This window comes from Nicotiana tomentosiformis, chromosome 5 (genome assembly GCF_000390325.3).
Source record: "Nicotiana tomentosiformis chromosome 5, ASM39032v3, whole genome shotgun sequence".
NCBI classification, from domain to species: Eukaryota; Viridiplantae; Streptophyta; class Magnoliopsida; order Solanales; family Solanaceae; genus Nicotiana; species Nicotiana tomentosiformis.
In genome coordinates, this window is record NC_090816.1 from 96,108,051 (window position 1) to 96,132,603 (window position 24,553).

At 41.2% G+C, this 24,553-nt stretch overlaps 1 protein-coding gene across 1 annotated transcript; it reads left to right on the forward strand.

The window, feature by feature from the left end:
* Positions 1–415: 415 nt before the first annotated feature.
* On the forward strand, positions 416–784 carry LOC138892829 (uncharacterized mitochondrial protein AtMg00860-like). The gene has a single exon (XM_070176573.1). It carries the CDS (start codon positions 416–418, stop codon positions 782–784), a length of 369 nt encoding a protein of 122 aa, XP_070032674.1.
* The last annotated feature ends 23,769 nt before the right edge of the window (positions 785–24,553 follow it).

Below are 24,553 nucleotides of genomic sequence, written 5' to 3' on the forward strand. Positions count from 1 at the left end.
AATCAAGAACAAGTATCCTTTGTCGTGTATTGATGATCTATTTGACCAGCTTCATGGAGCGAGGGTGTTCTCTAAGATTGATTTGAGGTCTGGGTATACCCAGTTGAAGATTTGGGACTCGGATATACTAAAGACGACATTCAGGACCCGTTATGGTCACTATGAGTTCCTTGTGATGTCTTTTGGGCTGACCGACGCCCCAAAAACATTCATGCATCTGATGAACATTGTATTTCAGCCATATCTCAACTTGTTTGTCAAAGTATTCATTGATGACATCCTTTTGTACTCATGTAGCCAGGAGGAGCATGCCCAACATTTAAGGATTGTATTACAGCGGTTGAGGGAGGAGAAACTTTATGCCAAGTTCTCCAAGTGTGAGTTTTGGCTTAGTTCGGTGGCATTCTTGGGGCACATGGTGTCCAGTGAGGGAATTAAGGTGGATCCAAAGAAGATAGAGGCGGTTCAAAGTTGGCCCATATCGTCCTCAGCTACTGAGATTCGGAGGTTTCTCAGCTTGGCGGGTTATTATCGTCGATTCGTGAAGGTTTTCTCGTCTATTACTGCACCTTTGACCAAATTGACCCAGAAGGGTGCTCCTTTCAGGTGGTCGGATGAGAGTGATGAGAGCTTTCAGAAGCTCAAGACTGCCTTGACCATAACTCCAGTTCTAGTTCTGCCTTCAGCGTTTGGATATTATACAGTATATTATGATGTTTCTCGGATTGGTATTGGGTGTGTCTTGATGCAGGAGGGTAGAGCGATTGATTATGCTCCGCTCTAGTTGAATCCCCATGAGAAGAACTACCATGTTCATGATTTGGAATTGGCTGCATCATTCATACATTGAAGATTTTGAGGCATTATCTCTATGGTGTGTCTTGTGAGGTATTTATGGATCATCGAAGTCTCCAACACTTGTTCAAATAGAAGGATCTAAATTTGAGGCAGTGGAGGTGGTTGGAGCTGCTAAAGGACTATGATATTACCATTATGTATCATCCCGAGAAGGCTAATGTGGTGGCAGATGCCTAGAGTAGAAAGACGGTGAGTATGAGTAGCCTTGCATTTATTCCTGTTGGTGAGAGACCGGTTGTAGTTGATGTTCAGGCCCTGGCCAACCAGTTCGTGAGATTAGATATTTCGGAGCCCAGTCGAGTTCTAGCTTGTGTGGTTTCTCGGTCTTCCTTATATGATCGTATCAGAGAGCGCCAGTATGATGATCCCCATTTGCTTGTCCTTAAGGAGACGGTTCAACACGGTGATGCCAAGGATGTTACTATTAGGGATTAATGGGGTGTTAAGGATGCAGGGTCAGATTTATGTGCCTAATGTAGATGGGTTACGTGAGTTGATCCTTGAGGAGGCTCACAGTTCACGGTATTCCATTCATCCGGGTGCTGTGAAGATATATCAGGACTTGCGGCAGCACTATTAGTGGAGGAGGATAAAAAAGGATATAGTGGGGTTTGTAGCTCGGTGCCTAAACTGTCAGTAAGTGAAGTATGAGCATTAGAGATCGGGCGGATTGCTTCAGAGGCTTGAGATTCCGGAGTGGAAATGGGAGCGTATCACCATGGATTTTTTAGTTGGGCTCCCACGGACTTCGAGGAAGTTTGATGCTATTTGGGTGATTATGGATCAATTGACCAAGTCCGCGCATTTCATTCCAGTTGGGACTATTTATTCTTCGGAGCAGTTGACTGAGATCTACATCCGCAAGAATGTTCGCCTTCACGGTGTGCCAGTATCCATCATTTCAGATCAGGGCACACAGTTTACATTTGGAGAGCAGTGCACCGAGAGTTGGGCACACAGGTTGAGTTAAGTACAATATTTCACCCTCAGACGGATATACAGTCCGAGCGCATTATTCAGATATTTGAGGATATGCTACGTGCTTGTGTCATAGATTTCGGGGGTTCTTTGGATCACTTTCTGCTGCTCGCAGAGTTTGCCTACCACAACAACTGCCAATCAAGCATTCAGATGGCTCCATATGAGGCTTTGTATGGGAGACGGTATCAGTCTCCAATGGGATGGTATGAGCCGAGTGAGACTAGGTTGTTGACTACTAACTTAGTTTAGGATGCTTTGAATTAGGTTAAGTTGATTCAAGATCGGCTTCACACGATGCAGTCTAGGCAGAAGAGTTATGCCGATCGGAAGGTTCGCGATGTTGCTTACATGGTGCGGGAGAAGGTACTACTCAAGGTTTCACCCATAAAGGGTGTTATGAGGTTCGGGAAGAAGGGCAAGTTCAACCCTCGGTACATTGGTCCGTTTGAGGTGTTTCAGAGGATTGGAGAGGTGGCTTCCAAGCTTGCCTTGGCGCCTAGTCTGCCGAATGTTCATCCAGTGTTTCATGTCTCTATGCTCCGAAAGTATGTCGGTGGCCCTTCTCATGTTTTGGATTTCAGCACGGTTCAGTTGGATGGTGATTTGACTTATGATGTGGAGCCAGTGACCATTTTGGATTGACTGGCTTGAAAGTTGTGATCAAAGAGCATAGCTTCAGTGAAGGTGTAGTGGAGGGGTCAGCCAGTTGAGAAGGCTAACTTGGGAGACTGAGCGGGAGATGCAGAGCAGATATCCAGGCCTACTTGAGACTCCAGGTACGTCTCTAGACCCGTTCGAGGACAAACATTTGTTCAAGAGGGGGAGGATGTAACGACCCGGCTAGTCGTTTTGAGTGTTGTATTATGCTCTATTGTCATTATGTGACTTGCCGGGGTAATTTGTTCTGTTTTGGGGATGCTTTGAAATGAGTTGAGACACTTAGTCTCAAGGTTGGAAGCTTAAGTTATAAAGGTTGACCAGATGTGGACTTATGTGTAAATGGCTCTGGAATGGAGTTTTGATGGTTCCGATAGCTCTGTTGGGTGATTTCAAACTTCGAAATGTGTACGGATAGTGATTTGGAGGCCCGTAGTTCATTTAGGCTTGAAATGGCGAACGTTGTAAAATTAGAAGTTATGGAAATTGAGAAGTTTGACCGAGAGTTGACTTTGTGGTTACCAAGCTCGAATTTTGGTTCTGGGAGTTGGAGTAGGTCCATTGTATCATTTATGACTTGTGTGCAAAATTTGAGGTCAATCGAACTTGATTTGATATGTTTCGGCATCGATTGTAGAAGTTGTAATTTCCTAGTTTTCATTAGGCTTGAATTCAGGTGTGATTTATGTTTTTGATGTTGTTTCATGTGATTTGAGGGCTCGACTAAGTTCGTATCATGTTTTAGGACTTGTTGGTGTGTTTTGTTGAGGTCCCGGGGGCCTCGGGTGGAGTTTGGATGGTTAACGGATCAAAGTTTGGAATTGAAGGACTGCGGAAGTGCACCAGGTCTGGTGCGATCACACTGCGGAGTTTTGATCGCAGGTACGAGCTCGCAGAAGCAAGCAGGGTATCGCAAAAGCGTCCTGGAAGGAAGTGGGAAGTGGTCGCAGGTGCGAGGTTATTTTCCGCACCTGCGTAGTCGCAGATGCGACGTGTTAGGCGCAGAAGCAGAGTTGGGTCAGCTAGGGGACTTGCGCAGGTGCGATGGTATTCCCGCACCTGCGAGAGTGCAAATGCGAAGAAGGTCGCGCAGGTGCAGAAGCATGAATCGCCAAGAGAACCGCATAAGCGGAGCATTTGTCGCTTATGCGATACCGCAGAAGTGGGTAAGTTGGTTGCATGTTTGAAAAGCCCTGGACAGAATATAAATGTTGGGTTCCGAGGTTTTTAACATTTCTTGACTTTGCAAACTCGGATTAAGGTGAGTTTTAGAGGGATTTCAAGGGATTTATTGAGGTAAGTCACTTGTGATCATTTTTATTCAATAATATTGTTTCCTCATTGAATTTCCCACATAGTTTGTGTGTTTTTTATGTGGAATTTTGGGAGTTTGTATCTAGGGATTTGGAGAGTTTAATTTGGGGATTTGAGTTGTGATTTGATATCGAAATTTGATAAATATGGTATGGTTGGACTCGTGGTGGAATGGGCTTTCGGATTTTGTAACTTTTATCAGATTCCGAGACATGGGCCCGGGGTTCGACTTTTGAGTTGACTTTTTGACTTTTGATTAAGAACTTAGTATTTTCTTATGAAATTGATTCCTTTAGCTCGTGTTGACTGTAGCAAATTGTTTGTGGCTACATTCGAGGAATTCGGAGGCCGCTTCGCGAGGTAAGGGCTTATTGAAGTAGGAATTTGCACGGTTTGAGGTAAGTAACACTTCTCAACTTGGTTCTGAGGATATGAAACCCCGAATTACGTGTTATGTGATTGGTGTTGAGGTTACGCACATGCTAGGTGACGGGCGTGTGGGCATGTACCTTAGGAATTTTGACTTGGTCAATTCCATGGAACTGTATAGTTGAATAATCTTGTCGTTATCCGTATATTCTCCATGTGTTAGAGAAATTGAGCTGCAAGTCATGTTAGAAGTCATGCTTAGGCTACATGCTTGTACTATTGGGACCCACAGAGGTCGTGTTGCATGTTGAAATTATTTGCTTAAATTGCAATTATGTACTCAGTCACAACTATTATTTGCATATCATATCTCAGTCTCTATTGCCATTTATTGATACATCATATCATCATTGTTTTGGCTGATCATATTGATTCTTGTGAGCCTGAGAGATTGGTGAGATTGATGACTGAGTGAGGCCGAGGGCCTGACTGTGAGGATATTTATGGGATCGAGCTGCGCACCGCAACATGTTTTATTGATTCATGCCATGATTGGCTTATTATAGCGCTTGGACTGGATTTGCCCCACCAACTTCTGCACACCCATATTGAACGCAAGTACCTACTAAGTGTGAGCGCGAGTCCCGAGCAATTGGGAGGATTGAGTGACTGTGAGGATGGAGTGACTGAGAGGACTGAGTGATTGATACTCTGAGAGTATGCATATGATCTCAACACTATTTTTTTGTACTTCAGTTGGCATACATAACTGACATGTAGATATCAAGATGTACCATATCGTTTTTCAATTGAACTTGACATATCTTACTTGTTTGAGTTTTAACTGTTAAACTTGGAGCATGCCTATATTTCTGCACTGTAATTCTGTAATTGAATTGTACGTGTGAAGCTCATCACTGCTTTCAGCCCAATAGTTAGATTTGTTACTTACTGAGTTGGTTGTACTCACGTTACACCCTGCACTTTATGTGCAGATCAAGGTTTTTTCGTACACGGTGGTTGCTGATTCTTAGAGTTTACAGTCATTCGGAGATTATCGAGGTAGTTCCCCAGGCGTCCTCAAACCTTGACTCTCCTCACATATCCCTCAGTTTTACTTATTCAGTTTTAGTTTCTTAGACAGTGTTTTAGACTTGTATTTATATAGATGCTCATGTACTGAGTGACACCCTGGTTTTGGGAAACTTTCGTGTCGAGTTATGATGGTTTTATCCAGTTTTATGAGATTTTTACTTATTTAAACCTGTTTTAGTATATTTTAAGTTTGAAAGTGTTGGTATGTCTGAGTTGTCGGCTTGCTTAGTAGCATGATAGGCGTCATCATGACAGGTTGAGTTATGGGACGTGACACTATTGTAATGTGATATTCACACGCATGCGGCAATATAAGGCTTGAGGTTGATGTGCATGTGGCGGTATAAAGTGGGACTTATGTGCGTGTTACTTGTAGGAGAACTATGTGAAGCCACGCGATGTTATAAGGTGGGATAAATTGTGTTTAGCTATTTCGGGAACTCTGTTTTTCAAAACCTATTTCAAATATAAGGCTCACGCGGCGGTATAAGGAAAGATTGTGATTGAGATTGAAAATTGTGAATATAAGGCAATACCTGAGTTGTGATTCTTGATTTATACGAGGCGGTACCTCGGCGGTGATTCTTATTGTACACGAGGCGATACCTCGTTGTGATTCTTGTTGTTTATTTCCTGTTGCAAAGAGTTTTAGTGGGAATATTTCTTATTGTTTCGCTCCTTATTGTTCTAGCAGTTGTTGTCCGTATATGATCATTGTGACTCTCTTTAGTTGTTTCTTTTATGCTATTTCCATGTTTAATTTCTGGTATTAGTTCATGCTATTATCTAGGTTTGTATCACTTATTTCTCTGCTTTCCATTATTTATCCTTGTTACATTTTCATACTATTTATTTATATCCTAGTAGGTGTCTTGACCTGGCCTCGTCACTACTCTACCTAGGTTAGGCTTGATACTTACTAGGTACCATATGGTATACTCATACTATGCTTCTCCACATTTTTGTGCAGATCTAGGTACGTCTGCTCGTGCCGGTCATTAGAGATTATTTGTAGCTGCCTTACGGAGGCTTCAAGGTATGTCTGCTCGGCGTCCGCAGGCCTCGGAGTCACCTTCCCTATTTTACTGCCTGTTGTACTTCTTTCAGACTGTGATGTATTAGATATTCTAGTTTTATTCTATAGATCTTATGACTCAGTTCCACTGGTTTTGGGGAGCGTATTGATGAGATTATGTTTTGTTTCAGAAGGTTATATCAATTTCTCAGCTTTATTTTAGTAGTTTGATAATTGTTTCTACCAAGTTATTATTATCTATTAGGCTTACCTAGTCGTAGAGACTAGGTGCCATTACGACATTCTACGGAGGAAAATTAGGGTCGTGACAAGTTGGTATCAGAGCTCTAGGTTCATAGGTGTTACGCGTCATAAGAAAGTTTAGTAGAGTCTTGCGGATCGGTACAGAGACGTCTGTACTTATCTTCGAGAGGCTATGAAATTGTTAGGAAAACTTCACTTCTTTGATTCCTTATCGTGCGAATTGGTTGACTTCGAAAACTGAATCTTTTACTTTCTATTCTCTTACAGATGGTGAGGACACGCACTGATGGATCCGACAATCAGACACCTGCGCCCCCTGCTAGAGCCGCGAGAGGCCCGCGCCTGGGCAGAGGCCGATAAGGGGCACGTGGTGTAGCCAGAGCAGGTGATTGATATTGCACAATTCTTGAGCCTTACACAGTTCTTGAGCATGTTCGGTAACTTAGCTCAGGTGTTTGAGATTGCACAGAGGTTGGAGTGTATATGTGGCCGTGAGAGAGATGATAGAGAGGCCAAGAGGGCTCGAGGTACTGGAGGATTAAGTGGTGGTCACGCTGCAGCTACAACCCATCATGGTAGAGGTTATGTAAGCCATCCAGTTAACTCAGCACTTCCAGCTTCTAGTGGTGCTCCGGTTGTTCCGAGGTCTCAGGCTGCACACTTTGCTCAGCCACTTTCTAGTGCACCTCCTGTACCGGGTGCCTTCAGCAGTCAGTCCAGCCGATCTGGCCCAAGCCAGTACCAACTACCACATCCATCGAGAGCTTTCTTTGAGTGTGGTGATACCCACCACATGGTTAGAGACTGCCCCAAACTCAGGAAGGGTGCACCTCCCCAGACTACTCAGGCTCCATGGATTCAATCAGGTCCACAGACTTCTCAGGCCATAATTGCTGCCCCAGTTGCCGCTCCACTCGTACATCCAGCTAGGGGTAGGGGACGGTCGGGTAGAAGTCACCTTAGAAGGGGAGGCCAGGCCAGATTCTATGCTTTTTCGGGTAGGACGGAGGTAGTTTCTTAAGACTCAGTCATTACAGGTATGGTTCCGGTTTGCCATAGAGATGCATCAGTTTTATCTAATCCGGGATCCACTTATTCATATGTGTCATCTTACTTTGCTCCATATATGGATATATCACGTGATTCTTTGAGTTCTCATATTTACATGTCCATGCCTGTGGGAGACTCTATTGTTGTGGACCGTGTGTATTGGTCATGTTTAGCTGTCATTGGTGGTTTTGAGACTAGAGTTCATCTATTATTACTAAGTATGGTAGACTTTGATGTTATCTTGGGCATGGACTGGTTGTCACCCTATCATGTTATTCTAGATTGTCACATCAAGACTGTGACACTGGCTATGCCAGGTTTACAATGGTTAGAGTGGAGAGGTGTGGTTGATTATGTTCCTAGTAGGGTTATGTCATTTCTAAAGGCTCAACGGATGGTTTGGAAGGGGCGTGATGCTTATCTAGCCTTTGTGAGAGATGTCAGTGCTGATACTCCTACCGTTGAGTCAGTTCCGGTAGTGAGAGACTTTCCAGATGTATTTCCAGCAGATCTTCTAGGCATGCCATCCAATAGGGATATCGATTTTGGTATTGACTTGTTGCCGGGCTCTCAGCCCATTTCTATTCCACCATATTGTATGGCCCCCGCGGAGTTGACGGTGTTAAAGGAGCAGTTGCAAGAGTTGCTTGATAATGGTTTCATTCAGCCTTGTGTGTCGCCTTGGGGGGCTCCGGTCTTTTTGTAAAGAAGAAGGATAATTCTATGCGTATGTGTAATGATTATCGGCAATTGAATAAGTTTATGGTGAAGAGCAGGTATCCATTGCCACGCATTGATGACTTATTTGATCAGCTACAGGGTGCCAGGGTATTCTCAAAGATTGATTTACTATCAGGTTATCATCAGTTGAAGATTTGGGATTTGGATATTCCGAAGACTGCCTTCAGGACTCGGTATGGTCACTACGAGTTCCTTATGATGTCATTTGGGCTCACCAATGCCCCAGTAGCATTTATACACCTGATGAACAATGTATTCTAACCTTATCTTGATTCTTTCATCATTGTGTTGATTGACGACATCTTGTTGTACTACCGTAGTCGGGAATATCATGAGCAGCACTTGAGGATCGTGCTCCAAACCTTGAGAGAGAAGAAGTACTATGCAAAATTCTCGAAGTCTGAATTCTGGCTTGATTCGGTGCCATTTTTGGGTCATATGGTGTAGAGTGAAGGGATCAAGGTAGATCCGAAGAAGATTGAAGCAGTGCAGAATTGGCCCAGACTATCTTCAGCTACTAAGATCCAAAGTTTCCTTGGTTTGGTCGGGTATTATCGTTGTTTCGTACAAGGTTTCTCATCTATTGTTGAACCTATGACCAGATTAACCTAGAAGGGTGCTATGTTCAGATAGACCGAGGAGTGTGAGGAGAGCTTTCAAAAGCTCAAGACCGTTTTGACTACAACCCCAGTGTTAGTGTTGCCTATGGGCTTGGGGTCCTATATTGTGTATTATGATGCGTCACATGTTGGCCTTAGCACGGTGTAGATACAACACAGTAGGGTGATTGCCCACGTGTCTCGACATCTAAAGACCCATGAGAAGAATTATCCAATCCACGACTTGGATTTGTCAGCCATTGTTCATGCATTGAAGATCTGGCGGCATTATTTGTACGGTGTCCCTTGTGAGGTCTTTACTGACCCCGGAGTGTGCAGCATCTATTCCAATAGAAATATCTTAACTTGCAATAATGGAGGTGGTTAGAGTTGCTTAAGAACTATGATGTCACCATTATATATCATCCCGAGACGGCCAATGTAGTGACCGATGCCTTGAGTTGAAAGGCGGAGAGTTTGGGTAGTTTAGCCTATCTACCGGTAGTAGAGAGGCCATTAGCGTTGGATGTTTAAGCCTTAGCCAACCAGTTTGTCAGATTGGATATTTCAGAGCCCAGTCAAGTTCTTGCCTACGTGGTTTCTCGGTCTTCTCTATATGATTGTATCAGAGAGCGTCAGTATGACAACCCACATTTGCTTGTCCTCAAGGACACAGTTCAGCACAGCAATGCCAAGGAGGTTACTATTGTGGATGACGTGTGTTAAAGATGTAGGGCCGATTATGTGTTCCCAATGTGGCTGGTTTGTGTGAGTTGATTCTTCAGGAGGCCCACAGTTCGTGGTGCTCAATTCATCTGGGTGCTGCTAAGATGTACCAGGACTTGAGGCAGCACTATTGGTAGAGGAGGATGAAGAAAGACATAGTGGGGTACGTAGCTTGGTGCCTAAATTGTCAGCATGTGAAGTATGAGCATCAACAACCGGGTGGTTTGCTTCAACGACTTGAGATTTCCGAGTGGAAATTTGATGCGGTATGGGTGATTGTGGACATGTTGACCAAGTCAGCTCATTTCATTTAGTGACTGCCTATTCTTCAGAGCAACTGGCTAAGGCTTATATCCGCGAGATTGTCTGACTTCATGGCATGCCGGTATCCATCATCTCTGACTGGGGTACGCAGTTCACATCGCATTTCTAGAGAGTGATACATCGTGATCTAGACATGCAGATTGAGTTGAGTACATCATTTCACCCTCAGACAGACGGACAGTCCAAGCGCATTATTCATATATTAGAGGATTTGCTTTGTGGTTGCGTTGTGGATTTTGGGAGTGCTTGGGATCAGTTCTTGCCACTTGCGGAGTTTGCCTACAACAACAGCTACCAATCAAGTATTCATATGGCTCCGTATGAGGATCTATATGGGAGATGGTATCGTTCTCTAGCAAGATGGTTAGAGCTGGGAGAGGCTAAGTTATTAGGCACAGATTTTGTTTGAGATGCCTTGGAGAAGGTCGAGATGATCTAGGATCGTCTTCGTATAACCCAATCTAGACAGAAGAGTTATGCGGATCGGACGGTTCGCGATGTTGCATTCATGGTTGGAGAGCGAGTCTTGCTCCGAGTTTTACCCATAAAGGGTGTGATGAGGTTCGGGAAGAAAGGAAAGTTGAGCCCTAGGTATTTCAGACGTTTTGAGATCTTTGAGAGGATTGGAGAGGTGGCTTACAAGCTTGTTTTGCCACCTACTTTATCTGCGGTTCATCCTATATTCCATATTTTTGTGCTCCGGAAGTATTATGGTGATCCGTCTCATGTTCTAGATTTCAGCACAGTCCAATTAGACGAGGATTTGACCTATATTAAGGAGCATGTGGCGCTCTTGGAAAGACAAGTCTGGAAGTTGAGATCGAAGAGTATTGCTTCAGTAAAGGTTCAATGGAGGGGTCATCTGGTCGAGGAGGCAACCTAGGAGACCGAGCACGACATGCGGAGTCGTTATCCTTATCTATTCACCACTTCAGGTATGTCCTTATGCACGTTCGAGGATGAGTGTTTGTTTTAAGAGGGGGAGAATGTAACGACCTGATCGGTCGTTTTGTGTAATTGCACCTAGTTACCCCTTTTTATACTTCACATATGTGTGTTTATGGTATTATGACTTGCGGGGTTGTTAGTTTCATTCCGCAAAGCTTTCAGGTTGATTTGGACCCTTGAATCTTGACTTAGAAGTTTAAATTAGAAAATATTGACCAAACTTTGACTTTTGAGAAAATGACTCTGGAACTGTGTTCTTATAGCTCTGATAGCTTCATATCATGATTTCGGACTTGGGCGTATGCCCAGAATCGATTTTTGAAGTCCGTAGGTTGACTTGTGTTTATTTGCCGAAGTTTGGCAATTCGAAGTTAAAAAGTTTGACTGTAGATTGACTTTTAGGTATCAAGCTCGGAATTTGATTTTGGGACTTGGAATTTGTCCGTTATGGTATTTAGAACTTGCCTACAAAATTTGGTATCATTTGGAGTTAATTTGATAGGATTCATGCGTTTAGTTGTAATTTTAGAAATTCTTGAACTTTACTTTGAAATTCATGCTTTTTAGTGTTCGATTTGTAGTTTTAGATGTTATTTTTATATTTTGATCACGCGAGTGAGTTTGTATGATATTTTTAGACTCGTGTGGATGTTTGGTTTGGAGCCCTGAGGGCTTGGATGAGTTCCAGACATGTTTCGGAATGGTTTTGGACTGAAATTAGACTGTTGATGCAGCTGGTACTAAAGTATCGCAATTGCAAGCACCAACATCGCAATTGCGAAGGTGACAGTGGGGGCTTTGATGTCGTAATTGCGACTCTCTCTTTGCAATTGCGAAGACTTCCAGATTCACCTTAGTTCACATTTCGAACAATAGTTCGCATTTGTGATGCCCTCCAGTTCGTATTTGCGAAGCCTCTATCGCAATTGCGATGAATGTTGAGGCTGAACTCATTCTCTCATTTTGAACCCTAGACTCGGTAGGAGGCGATTTGGAGAGGGGATTTTCACCTACAAACCTTGGGTAAGTGATTCTAATCTATTTCTAATTATATTCCATCAACATATCATAGATTTTAACATCAAAATCATGTGAATCAATGTCAAAATTTGTGAAACTTTGTCAAGCTTTTGAAGAATAAGAAATTCAGTTTTGAGGATCGATATGGACTCAGATTTTGAAACTAATCACATATATGAACTCGTGGGGTCATGGGTAGACGGAATCTACCATTGGACCTAGGTTTTGATCGAACGGGCCCCATATTGACTTTTGTTGACTTTTTGGAAAAAGTATAAAGATCTTAGCTTTATCGATTGCAATTGAAATTCCTAGCATTAATTGATGATATTAAGTCGATTTTGGTTAGATTTAAGCCGTGTGGAGGCGGATTTTAAGGAAAAAGCTATTTTCGAGTGTTGAATTTGCCTAGTTGAGGTAAGTGTCTTGCCTAACTTTATGTGGGGGAACTACCCCATTAGGATTGGTATTGTTTGAGTTAATTACGCTAAGTGAAATTCGTGTACGCAAGGTGACGAGCGGGTACACGGGTTGTACGTGGTATTTGACTGGTTTAGGCTACTTAAACTATTTCCATGCTTTAATTGAAATGCCATATAAAGTTCTAAATTCTCCTAGTCAATCTATTCTTACTTGTGTTAGTTTATCCTTGCATGCCTTAAATGATTTCGTTAACACTTATTCTACCTCCTAATTGATAAATTGCTCTCGTGCTTTAGTTAAACGTGTTGCCTCTTTTATTGCTACATGCAATCTCTTAATTGTTGATTATCACTATTTGAAGTCATTATACATGTTATCTCTTTTATTGTTGACTATCATTAATTGAAGTTATTGTTCATGTTACCTCTTTCATTGTTGACTTCCATTATTTGAAGTTATTTCATTCATTGTTGATTTCCATTATTTGAAGTCATTGTTACACATTATCTCTTCCATTATGAGTTATTCTTATTTAACATCATGGTTATACACTCTCTCTCATTGTTGAGCTATTGATGTTGAAGTTGTGAAGGTCGTTATCACGTTGAGATGAAATTGTTATTGTTGAAACATCTTCCTTTTCGAGCATTTTTACATTCATTGTTGTTGCTGATATTCTTGTATCCATTGTGGTGGAGCCGTGGGATATTGTTGTGGAAATATTGATATTGTGGATTGTTGGAAAATTGTGATATATGGGCACTTGTGGTGCGAGTTGTTATTGTAATGTGATATTGACGCGCATGCGACAGTATAAGGCTTGGGGTTGATGTGCATGCAGTGATATAAGGTGGGACTTATGTGCGTGTTGCTTGTAGGGGAACTACGTGAAGCCACACGGCGTCATAAGGTGGGCTAATGTCACGAACCAAAATCCATCTAGTCGTGATGGCAACTAATCCAACCCGTCAGGTAAGCCAATTAACAACTATCCAATTCAAATGATATTTATTAAGAGAAGAAATGATAACACAACTGAACTGTTACACGAGAATTCCCAAGGAGAGGTAGTAAAAATCATGAGCTTCTTAACACATTCTGCGGCGTGCAACCCAATCCCATCATAAATAAATAATACATGTTGCGGCGTGCAGCCCGATCCCATTAATAAATCAATAATACATGATGCGATGTGCAGTATGATCCCATCAATAAATCAATAATACATGTTGCGGCGTGCAGCTCGATCCCATCAATATCCTCACCGTCAGGCCCTCGGCCTCACTTAATCAACAATCTCTCCAGCCTCTCGGGCTCACAATGTCATGAAATATTAGCCCAAAATGATGATGTGATGTATCAATAAATGGTAACAGAGACTGAGATATGATATGCAAATGAATACGTATGACCGAGTATGTAATTGCAATGTAAGCAAATAATTCAACAGCAGAAATGACCTCAGTGGGTCCCAAGAGGATAAACATATAGCCTAGACATGGTTTCTAAGATGGATCACAGCTCAATTACTCTAGCACGTAGAGATTTCATGGATACAAATAAGATTAGGTAACTATACAGTACCACAAAAATAACCGAGTCACAATTTACACAGTGCACGCCCACACGCCTGTCACCTAGCATGTGCGTCACCTCAACACCAAACACATATCACGTATATTCAGGGGTTCATACCCCAACACCAAGTTTAGAAGTGTTACTTACCTCGAACAAGCCAAATCCAATACCGAGTAAGCCAAGTGATGCTCCAAAAATGCAATCCCACGCGTATCGACCTCTGAACGACTCGAAACTAGCCAAAAGCAACTCAAATACATCAAATAAAGACAAAGAAAACAAACCCAATCGATAAAGGTCAAATCTTTAATCAAAGTCCAAAATCAACCCAAAAGTCCAACCGGGACCCACGTCTCGGAACTCAACGAAACTTATAAAATCTGACAGCCCATTCAATTACGAGTACAACTATACTAGTTTCACTCAATTCCGACTCCGAATCGATGTTCAAAACTCAAAAACACGCTCTATGAAACTTTAAGTTAAAACCCCCAATTTCTCTTTAATATTCATAATCCAATTAACAAAAACAAAGATAGAATCACGAAATATAATCATAAATGAGTATAAAATACTTACCCCAATCCTTGTGGTGAAAGTCTCCTAAAGAATCGCCCAATTCCGAAGTCTATAGCTCAATATGTGATAAAAATGGCCAACCATCGATATGTGTAGAATCTGCCCAGCATTTCCGCATATGCGGTCACATTGTCGCATATGCGACCTCCGCTTCTGCGGACAGCTCTCACTTCTGCGAATCCCTCTGAAGACCAGACTTCCACACCTACGGAGCTTTCCCCACTTCTGCGCACACGCAGGTGCGACAAACAACTCACGCTTCTGCGCCACACGCCGTTTCTGCGGCTCAAGATTATGCTTTTGCAAACACACAAATGCGCCCATCATTCTGCCTCTACGATCTTCCTCACCCATCTCTCACCTCACTTCTGCGACTCCTTTTTCGCTTCTACGACCATCTCACCTGCGCAAACCAGCAGCAGGTGCGATCACACCATATCCTGCCACTAGTTGCCTTAGCCAACAAATTGATCCAAACGATCCAAACTTCATCTGAAACTCTTCCGAGCCACCCGGGACCCCACCCGAATATACCAACCAGTCCAATAACGCAACATGAACCTACTCAAGGCCTCAAATCACGCATGACAACATTGAAACGACAAATCGCACCTCAAATCAAACTTAAATGAACTTTGAACTTTCAACTTCCAAAACTTCCGCCGAAATGTATCGAATCAACTCGGAATGAACTCAAATTTTGCACACAAGTCCCAAATGACATAAAAAAGCTATTCAAATTCCTAGAACCACAATCCGAACCCGATATCCACAAAGTCATCTCTCGGTCAACTTATGAACTTTCCAAACCTTTAAATTTTCAACTTTCGCCAATTAGTATCGAATCCTTCTAGAAATACCCAAATGCAAATCCGGGCATACGCCCGAGTCCAAAATCACCATCTGGACCTAACGGAACTATGAAAATTCCGTTTCGGGGTCAAATTCACAAAATTCAAACTTGGTCAACTCTTCCAACTTAAAGCTTAAATCATGAAATTCATTCTTCCAAATCGATTCCGAATAACCTGAAAACCAAAATCGACGATTCATATAAGTCATAATACATCATACGGAGCTACTCATGCCCCCAAGCTACCGAGAAAAGTGCAAATGCTCAAAACAACCGGTCGGGTCATTACATCCTCCCCCACTTAAACATACGTTCATCCTCGAACGTGCCAAGAGTCGTTCCAAAGCCATCAGACCACCGTGTGACCTTACCATGAACATACTCGAGGGTCATCCCACGTCACCCTATTCCATATAGGCCCGACAACACAACATCACCGAAGATCATTACTTCAACCTTAGCCCGTAAACCTTAGAATCAAATTTACAACATCCAAAATTTCATACAAGACCTGAATCCCGCATCTACACACTGTATAAGCCTGAACAAGTTGTATCAAGCCATAACCATAGCCCAAGATGCAATCACATGATATACCACATAACTCAAATGCTCATAGCAATAATATCCGACCACAATAACTCCTCGAAGAAAACCCGGTACCGGTAATAAACCTCATATCAAACAAAACCTCATTCTAAAACCTCCGTACACTGCAATGATGAAAGAAGCACGCAGAACTCATAACCACTTATCAGATCAACACGCCATGGAAGTCCCTCTCTTCAACAAGAACTATAGCCAATTTTTAAGTCGATCAGCAATATTAGCCTTCCAAATATACCGCAATCAGATCCGATAGCACCCATTCTAGGTCCAATGACCTTACTATATCAAGCCCAACTATCCTACTGACACACCACACCAATACTACCTAGAATCACAACCTGCGCAATCTGTGTACCAATAAGCAACAACATAAATATACCCAAAATGGAAAATGACTCAAATGCTCAACAAGTACCACCACAACCACAATGCTATGAACCCATCCAAATACTGGTCCACATGAAAGGCCTCAAGTCACAATGCTCAAAATCAACAACCTCGCGCAATTTGACGTCTAGTACCGAAAGTGCATGACTATAACCATGGAGAAACGAATAACACAATACCATAGTACGTAAAAAACATAACCAATGCGCAAATCAATCATTCAACATCTTAATACCCATCTCGCTCAAATTCCGTTATACGGACCAAATAGAACCGCACAATGTGTGCTTATAACCAACAAATCACAACCCCTCGTAGCATAGAGGAGTAGCACATAGATCATATCAAAACACGAATAACCTCAACTCCACCAAATGGCACATCCTTTAACAATAGCAGTACGGAGTCAACCAATCCGACCCGGTGTAGAATACACATCCTCATTGGGTCTACCAAATGGGCCCCAAATCAACTCTGGTCATCCACAAATAAATAAATAACCTCTAAAAGTCTACAATGACTGAATCATAACACATACTATCATCTGTCTAGCTTTAGCCACATCTTCACAGCCTACAACTACGAAACAATCTGTTTCTGAGAATTCCCGGTCTCCAAATACATAGAACACACAAATCACCTTATCTAATCCCAACTCCACCGCCCGAACGTCTAATACATCTCTCATACACGATCATCCCACGAGGAATACTTCTAAAATTCTTCTGTGCTACATAGCAAAAATTTGAATATCAGCAGTCACTCAACCAGGCGAGTACCTCAATGCCAATGAAGCATTCGTAAGTCAACACACAATGTGCCTTCTGAAATGCGCACCCTTCTCAGGAATTACCAAGCAATTATAACATTCGTCTATATATCTGAAATTGTCCATGCTGTCCAAAATTCATGACCTTCCCTCCAAATATGAATCGTGATCTTGCATATGCAAATCTCAATCCTACATAACACACCGCATCTATCATGCCATCATATGAAAAGTATAAGAATCTCATAATCAACTCTGAGTCACCAGCAGAATACATACCCGATCAGTCAGAAACCTTCCATTTGATCCCATCTAGGAGAAAATCACAATATGCAACATGCTCCTCACGCCGGTAGGAAATATCCATCTCAAGCCATGATAGAAACCATCGAGAACTCTTCGAAACCCATTTGCCCATAACCAAACCATCAGAACTGAGTCTCTCTAACTCAACCAAGCCACGCAGGTTGCCAAACCCAAGAGTATTGATACCAAAATACCTGTAGAGCCTTGCCACATCATAATTACCCAAAGAACCGATAATATCTATTACCGTACTGATCCAACCTACTACCATGTTGTCCTATTTCTCTGAGTTCCTTCTGAATTGCCTTCAAGCTGACACTTCTCCTTGTTAGAATACCACGATCCTCACCCAAAGCTCACCACAAGAGATCCTAGCATAAAATCACACCGCCCTAAGGCTCATAAGCCGTTGTATTCCCTCTTAAGCACCCCCAAATGTACCGCAACCAAGATACCCACTATGAAGAGACCTTCTATGAATCTGAAGTCGTTTCCTTCACCTTTCTGATACCGATATGTAAAATCCATAATGAAATAAAAATATCGCAAGTCTCGACACCATCCAATGTAAATCTCATATCCTAGCCATATACAAATTCGAAAAAATTCTCAATTGCAATATATAATTCTTGAATCCATTAGATTCTTTTCGAGAGTCATCCATTCTGCTCAAATCTCAATTGTGTTGCCCAAACGGGCCAAACGACTTGTTCCCCATTAGCAAAATAACACCCAAAGAAGTAACCCACACATTTAAGCAACTGAGCGATTTCCTACTCCACGCGCACTACATCCTTCACGAATAACAACTCAATCATCCCATGGTTCCCATATACCCATAAAGTGTAACACATCCCGTATCCAAAAAAAATTTTACTCGAGTCATCCTCAATCTCAACCTCTACAAGTCATAACCGATCCACAAGTATGCCTCAGACCAAAACTAATGCAACACGTAACCATGCAATCAAATCGTTGATAGAAGACTCCCCCACTTATCTCAATGCCATAGAATAGAACATCTGATAACTCACCATACCCATACTCTATTACTGCCATAATACCGCAGGGAGATTCAACTAAATCCTCCATAAGCTCATATAACGCAAACCATATAGTACCTCAAATCATCTACTAAGCCCGCATATATCCACATGCTGATCAGGTCAACTTTCTCAATCGAATTCAAATTCAAATCTCAACACATATACCCCGTTGGTAGAAAGAAAATTCCCCACACAACATTATAAGGATCACATCTCTGTAGATTACTCCGCAGGAGATAACCCACATACTTAGCCTCAAATTGGTATCTTTCTATACCCTTTTGCAGTCACGATTACTACGCCATCACTTAATCTTCCTAAGTATGAACTCACCATAAGACATGAAAATCTACTTCGTTCCACAATTAAACAACGTGAAAAATCTTTCAACACACTCAACTCGAGACTATACGTCACATCAAGACAGCAATCTAGCACCCAATAGTCCTTTTTACATCTCAAGCAAACTATTTTCATCACATTCAAACCATCTGAACACATTCCGCAGTCACATCATACTCATCATATAGCCATCCAACCACTCATCGAGTCATAAATTCCACTCATAGGTACGCTACCGGACATATAAGTCCAAAAATATGTGTTCACATAACCAAAATCCACGTGCTCAAGCTACAGTCATAACCCAGCCTCAAGTCCTCCAAATGGGCCCATCATCAGCACACAGAAATCACATCTCGCACCTCATCCATAGAATCACAAGCCGGTGATGCACAGCTGATACCGAGCGCTCACATGCGCACACGAATGCGTGGAGAGAATTCAAACAGTTATGTTTCATGCTGAATCAATATCTCACGATAAGGAAAGAAATATGAGAAGTTTATCCTAAATTCCATGTAGCCCCTCGAAGATAGGTATGGACGTCATCATACCGATCCGCAAGACTCTACTAGATACTTGCTCATGACGTGTAGAACCTTTAAACCTAGAGCTCTGATACCAACTTGTCACGACCCAAATTCTACCTAGTTATGGTGGCACCTAACTCAGCCCGTCAGGTAAGCCAATTAAAAACTATCCAATTCAAATGATATTTATTAAGAGAAGAAATGATAACACAACTGAACTGTTATACGAGAATTCACAAGGAGTGGTAGTACAAATCATGAGCTTCAAAGATTTAGAATTTACAAAGCTGATATGAAATAAAGTACATAATATGTTTGAAATATACATAAACAGAGTAAAATTCTAAAGCTACCAAGATCAAGAGGCAGCTATGGCCGAAACACAGGTACATCTTCAAATCTAGCTCCCGTCGTGCATAGCAATATCAACATCCAACATCTGCACGCAAGGTGCAGAAGTGTAGTATGAGTACAACTGTCCCCATGTACTCAATAAGTAACAAACTATACCTTAGGTTGAAAGTAATTACGAGTTGGGACAAGGGTCCAAGTCCAACTCCAATAACCAACAACAGTTCATAACAATATAATAAAATAATGCAAGAAAAATAACCCAGAGGTAGGATGCTCAACTCATTCACAGTTACGAAGAATAGGCATGCTTTTCAAGTATATTAGTGAAAATCCAATCTTTTACCGAAATCACCAAAATATGAGTACGTTTGTAAAACTGTGATTTTCCCAAAAACTTTCAACAGGTAGATGTTTCATTTTCAAATGGCATGAGGAAAATAAATCTTTATGCCTATATGTCAATGAGTATGTGAAGTCATGAATGATGCAATATCGTACAACATGAGGAAAATGCATCTCTATGCATGTATGTCAAGTGTGCATGTCGAATGCAATGCCACTCAGTGAAAAAACCATATGCATACTATTAGAGTATCAATTCACTCAGTCCTTCCAGTCACTCAGTCCTCACAATCACTCGGCACTTGCACTCGCACTCAGTAGGTACCTGCGCTCACTGGAGGTGTGTACAGACTCTGAAGGGGCTCCTTCGGCCCAAGCACTATAACAAGCCAATCATGACATAAATCAATAACACATGCTGTGGTATGCAGCCAGATCCCATCATAAATCAATAATACATACTGCGGTGTGCAGCTCGATCCCATTAATAAATCAATAATACATGTTACGACATGCAGCCCGATGCGATCAATAAATCAATTAGACATGTTGCGGCGTGTAAACTGATCGCATCAATATCCTCACCATCAGGCCCTCGGCCTCACTCAATCAACAATCTCTCCAATCTCTCGGGCTCACATTGTCATGAAAAAATAGCCCAAAATGATGATGTGATGTATCAACAAATGGTAACAGAGAATGAGATATGATATGCAAATGAATGCATATGACCCAGTATGTAATTGCAATGTTAGCAAATAATTCAACAGCAGAAATGACCTCAGTGGGTCCCAACAGGATAAGCATATAGCTTAGACATGGTTTCTAACATGGATCACAGCTCAATTACTCTAGCACGTAGAGATTTTATGGATATAAATAAGATTCAGTAACTACTCAATACCACAAAAATAAGCGAGTCACAATTCACACGGTGCATGCCCACACGCCCGTCACCTAGCATGTGTGTCACCTCAACACCAAACACATATCACGTATATTCAGGGGTTCATACCCTCATCACCATGTTTAGAAGTGTTACTTACCTCGAACAAGCCAAATCCAATACCGAGTAAGCCAAGCGATGCTCCAAAAATGCCATCCCGTGCGTACCGACCTCCGAATTGCTCGAAACTAGCCAAAAGCAACTCAAATACATCAAATAAAGCCAAAGAAAATAAACTCAATCGATAAAGGTCGAATCTTTAATCAAAGTCCAAAATCAACCCAAAAGTCAAACCCGAGACCGCACCTCAGAACTGGACGAAACTTATAAAATCCGACAACTCATTCAATTACAAGTCCAACCATACTAGTTTCACTCAATTGCGACTCCGAATCGATGTTCAAAACTCAAACACTCACTCTATGAAACTTTAGTCTAAAACCCCCAATTTCTCTTTTAAATTCATAATCCAATTAACAAAAACAAAGATAGAATCACGAAATATAATCATAACTGAGTATAAAACACTTACCCAATCCTTGTGGTGAAAGTCGCCTCAAATATTGCCCAATTCCGAAGTCTATATCTCAATATGTGAAAATAATAGCCAACCCTCGATATGTATAGAATTTGCCCAGCATTTCCGCATATGCGGTCACATTGTCGCATCTGTGACCTCCGCTTCTGCGAAGCCCTCTGAAGACCAGACTTCCGCACCTGCGAAGCTTTCCTTGTTTCTACGCACACGCAGGTGCGACAAACAACTCACACTTCTACGCCACACGTCGCTTCTGCGGCTCAAGATTATGCTTCCATAAATGCGCAGATGCGTCCATCATTCCGCCTCTGCGATCTTCCTCACCCAGCTCTCACCTCGCTTCTGTGACTCCTTTGTCGCTTCTGCAACTATCGCACCTGCATAAACCAGCCGCAGGTGCGATCAGACCAGATCCTGCCATCAGCTGTCTTAGCCAAAACATTGATCCAAACGATCTGAACTTCATCCGAAACTCTTTCGAGCCACTCAGGACCCCGCCCAAATATACCAACTAGTCCAATAACGCAATGCGAACCTACTCGAGGCCTCAAATCACGCATAACAGCATCGAAATGACGAATCGCACCTCAAATCAAACTTAAATGAACCTTCAACTTTCAACTTCCAAAACTTTCGCCGAAACATATCAAATCAACTCGGAATGAACTCAAATTTTGCACACAAGTTCCAAATGACATAATTAAGCTATTCAAAATTCCGGAACCACAATCCGGACCAGATATCCACAAATTCAAATCTCGGTCAACTTATGAACTTTCCAATCCTTCAAATTTCCAACTTTCACCAATTAGTGTCGAATCCTTCTAGAAATATCCAAATGCAAATATGGACATACGCCCGAGTCCAAAATAACCATCAGGACCTAACGGAACCATCAAAACTCTGTTCCAGGGTCAAATTCACAAAAGTCAAACTTAATCAACTCTTCTAACTTAAAGCTTAAATCTTGAAATTCATTCTTCCAAATGGATTCCGAATAACTTGAAAACCAAAACCGATAATTTACATAAGTCATAATACATCATACGAAGCTACTCATTTTTCAAACTACCGAGCGAAGTGCAAATGCTCAAAACGACCGGTCGGGTCGTTACAGCTAAAGTGCGTATAGCTATTTCGGAAAAACTATTTTTCAAAACCTATTTCAAATGTAAGGCTCACGCGGCAGTATAAGGAAAGATTGTGATTGAGATTATGAATTGTGAATATAAGGCAGTACCTCGGTTTTGATTCTTGACTTATACAAGGCGATACCTCGGTCGTGATTCTTATTGTACACAAGACGGTACCTCGTTGTGATTCTTGTTATTTATTTCCTGTTGCAAAGAGTTTTAGTGGGAATATTTCTTGTTGTTACGTTCCTTATTGTTCTAATAGTTGTTTTCCGTATACAATCATTGTGGTTCTCTTTAGTTGTTTCTTTAATGTTATTTCCATGTTTAATTTTCCGTATTAGTTCATGTTATTATCCTGGTTCGTATCAGCTATTTCTCTACTTTCAATTATTTATCCTTGTTACATTTTTATACTGTTTATTTATATCCTAGTATGTGTCCTGACCTGGCCTCGTCACTACTCTACTGAAGTTAGGCTTGATACTTACTGGCTAACATTATGGTGTACACATACTACACTTCTGCATATTTTTGTGGAGATCCAGGTACGTCTGCTCGTGCCGGTCGTTAGAGATTATTTGTAGCTATCTAACGAAGACTTTAAGGTATGCCTACTCGGTGTCCGCAGGCCTCGGAGTCACCTTTCCTATTTTATTATTTCCTGTTATACTTCTTTCAGACTGTGATGTATTAGATATTCTAGTTTTATTATATAGAGTTTATGACTCAGTTCCACCGGTTTTTGGGAGCGTATTGATCATATTTTGTTTTATTTCGGAAGGTTATATCAGTTTTTTAGCTTTGTTTTAGTATTTGGTAATTGTTTCTGCCAAGTTATTATTATCTGTTAGGCTTATCTAATCGTAGAGACTAGGTGCTATCACGACATCCTACGGACAGAAATCGGAATCGTGACATAGGGTTTACTACAACATATATTTTGACCATAATCATATAATATGAGTGACATATTTGCATATAAGCTCTCGGGAGCCTTCAATGTATTGTCAACAATCAAATACTATTCGGACATTATTAGTGGCATGTGTCTTTTAAACAAACAATTAGCTCTTTAGGAGCTTTCGAAGAATTTTATACTATCAGATATTACTTAAACACTTCTAGTGTCATGAGAGAAAATCATATCAAATGAATAATATTTAAAAAAAATTAAATTCATAAATGACGAGAATTTCACTATTTCTACTAGCTTTATGACAAATATATCCTTCAGGATAAATGTCATAAACATTTGAATATCTTGTACCAAAGCGGCAACCACATAGTTATTATATCCTTCAGCGAAAGATACATAATTTTTTATTTCCTTCAAGGAAATCAATAACAATTAACCATAATATATCAATGGGGTTATAGTAAAAAATATTCTATAAGATATGTATCCTTTTGTCTTACATGATACCTAATAAATTATTCAAGATGTTCCAACGTACGACGGGTAAGTGCAACAATTCATATCACAAAATAATATTTATATCCTTTGTTATTCTACCTCTTTAGGAGGTGAGTTGTGGTATTTCTTTATTCACTTTGGGGAATGAAACTTAATCATTTGAATGTTCTTTATACATAGCTTTGGATAGCTCATTATTTTATTTACAAAATGACACTACTTTATAATATTTTTCAAAATTTTTCTGCTGCAGGAGAAAATTTTAGTTGTTGACTACTTCAAGAGCATATTTTAATGTAAGAAATATTGAGAATATCTTCTTTCAATTGCGTTACCTCTTTTAGAGGTGAGTCATGAAATTTTCATCACCAAGAGCACATTTATATTTGTAGGCTTTAGCTTTATTAATATTGTCACATTCACTTCAAGGAATAGATCAA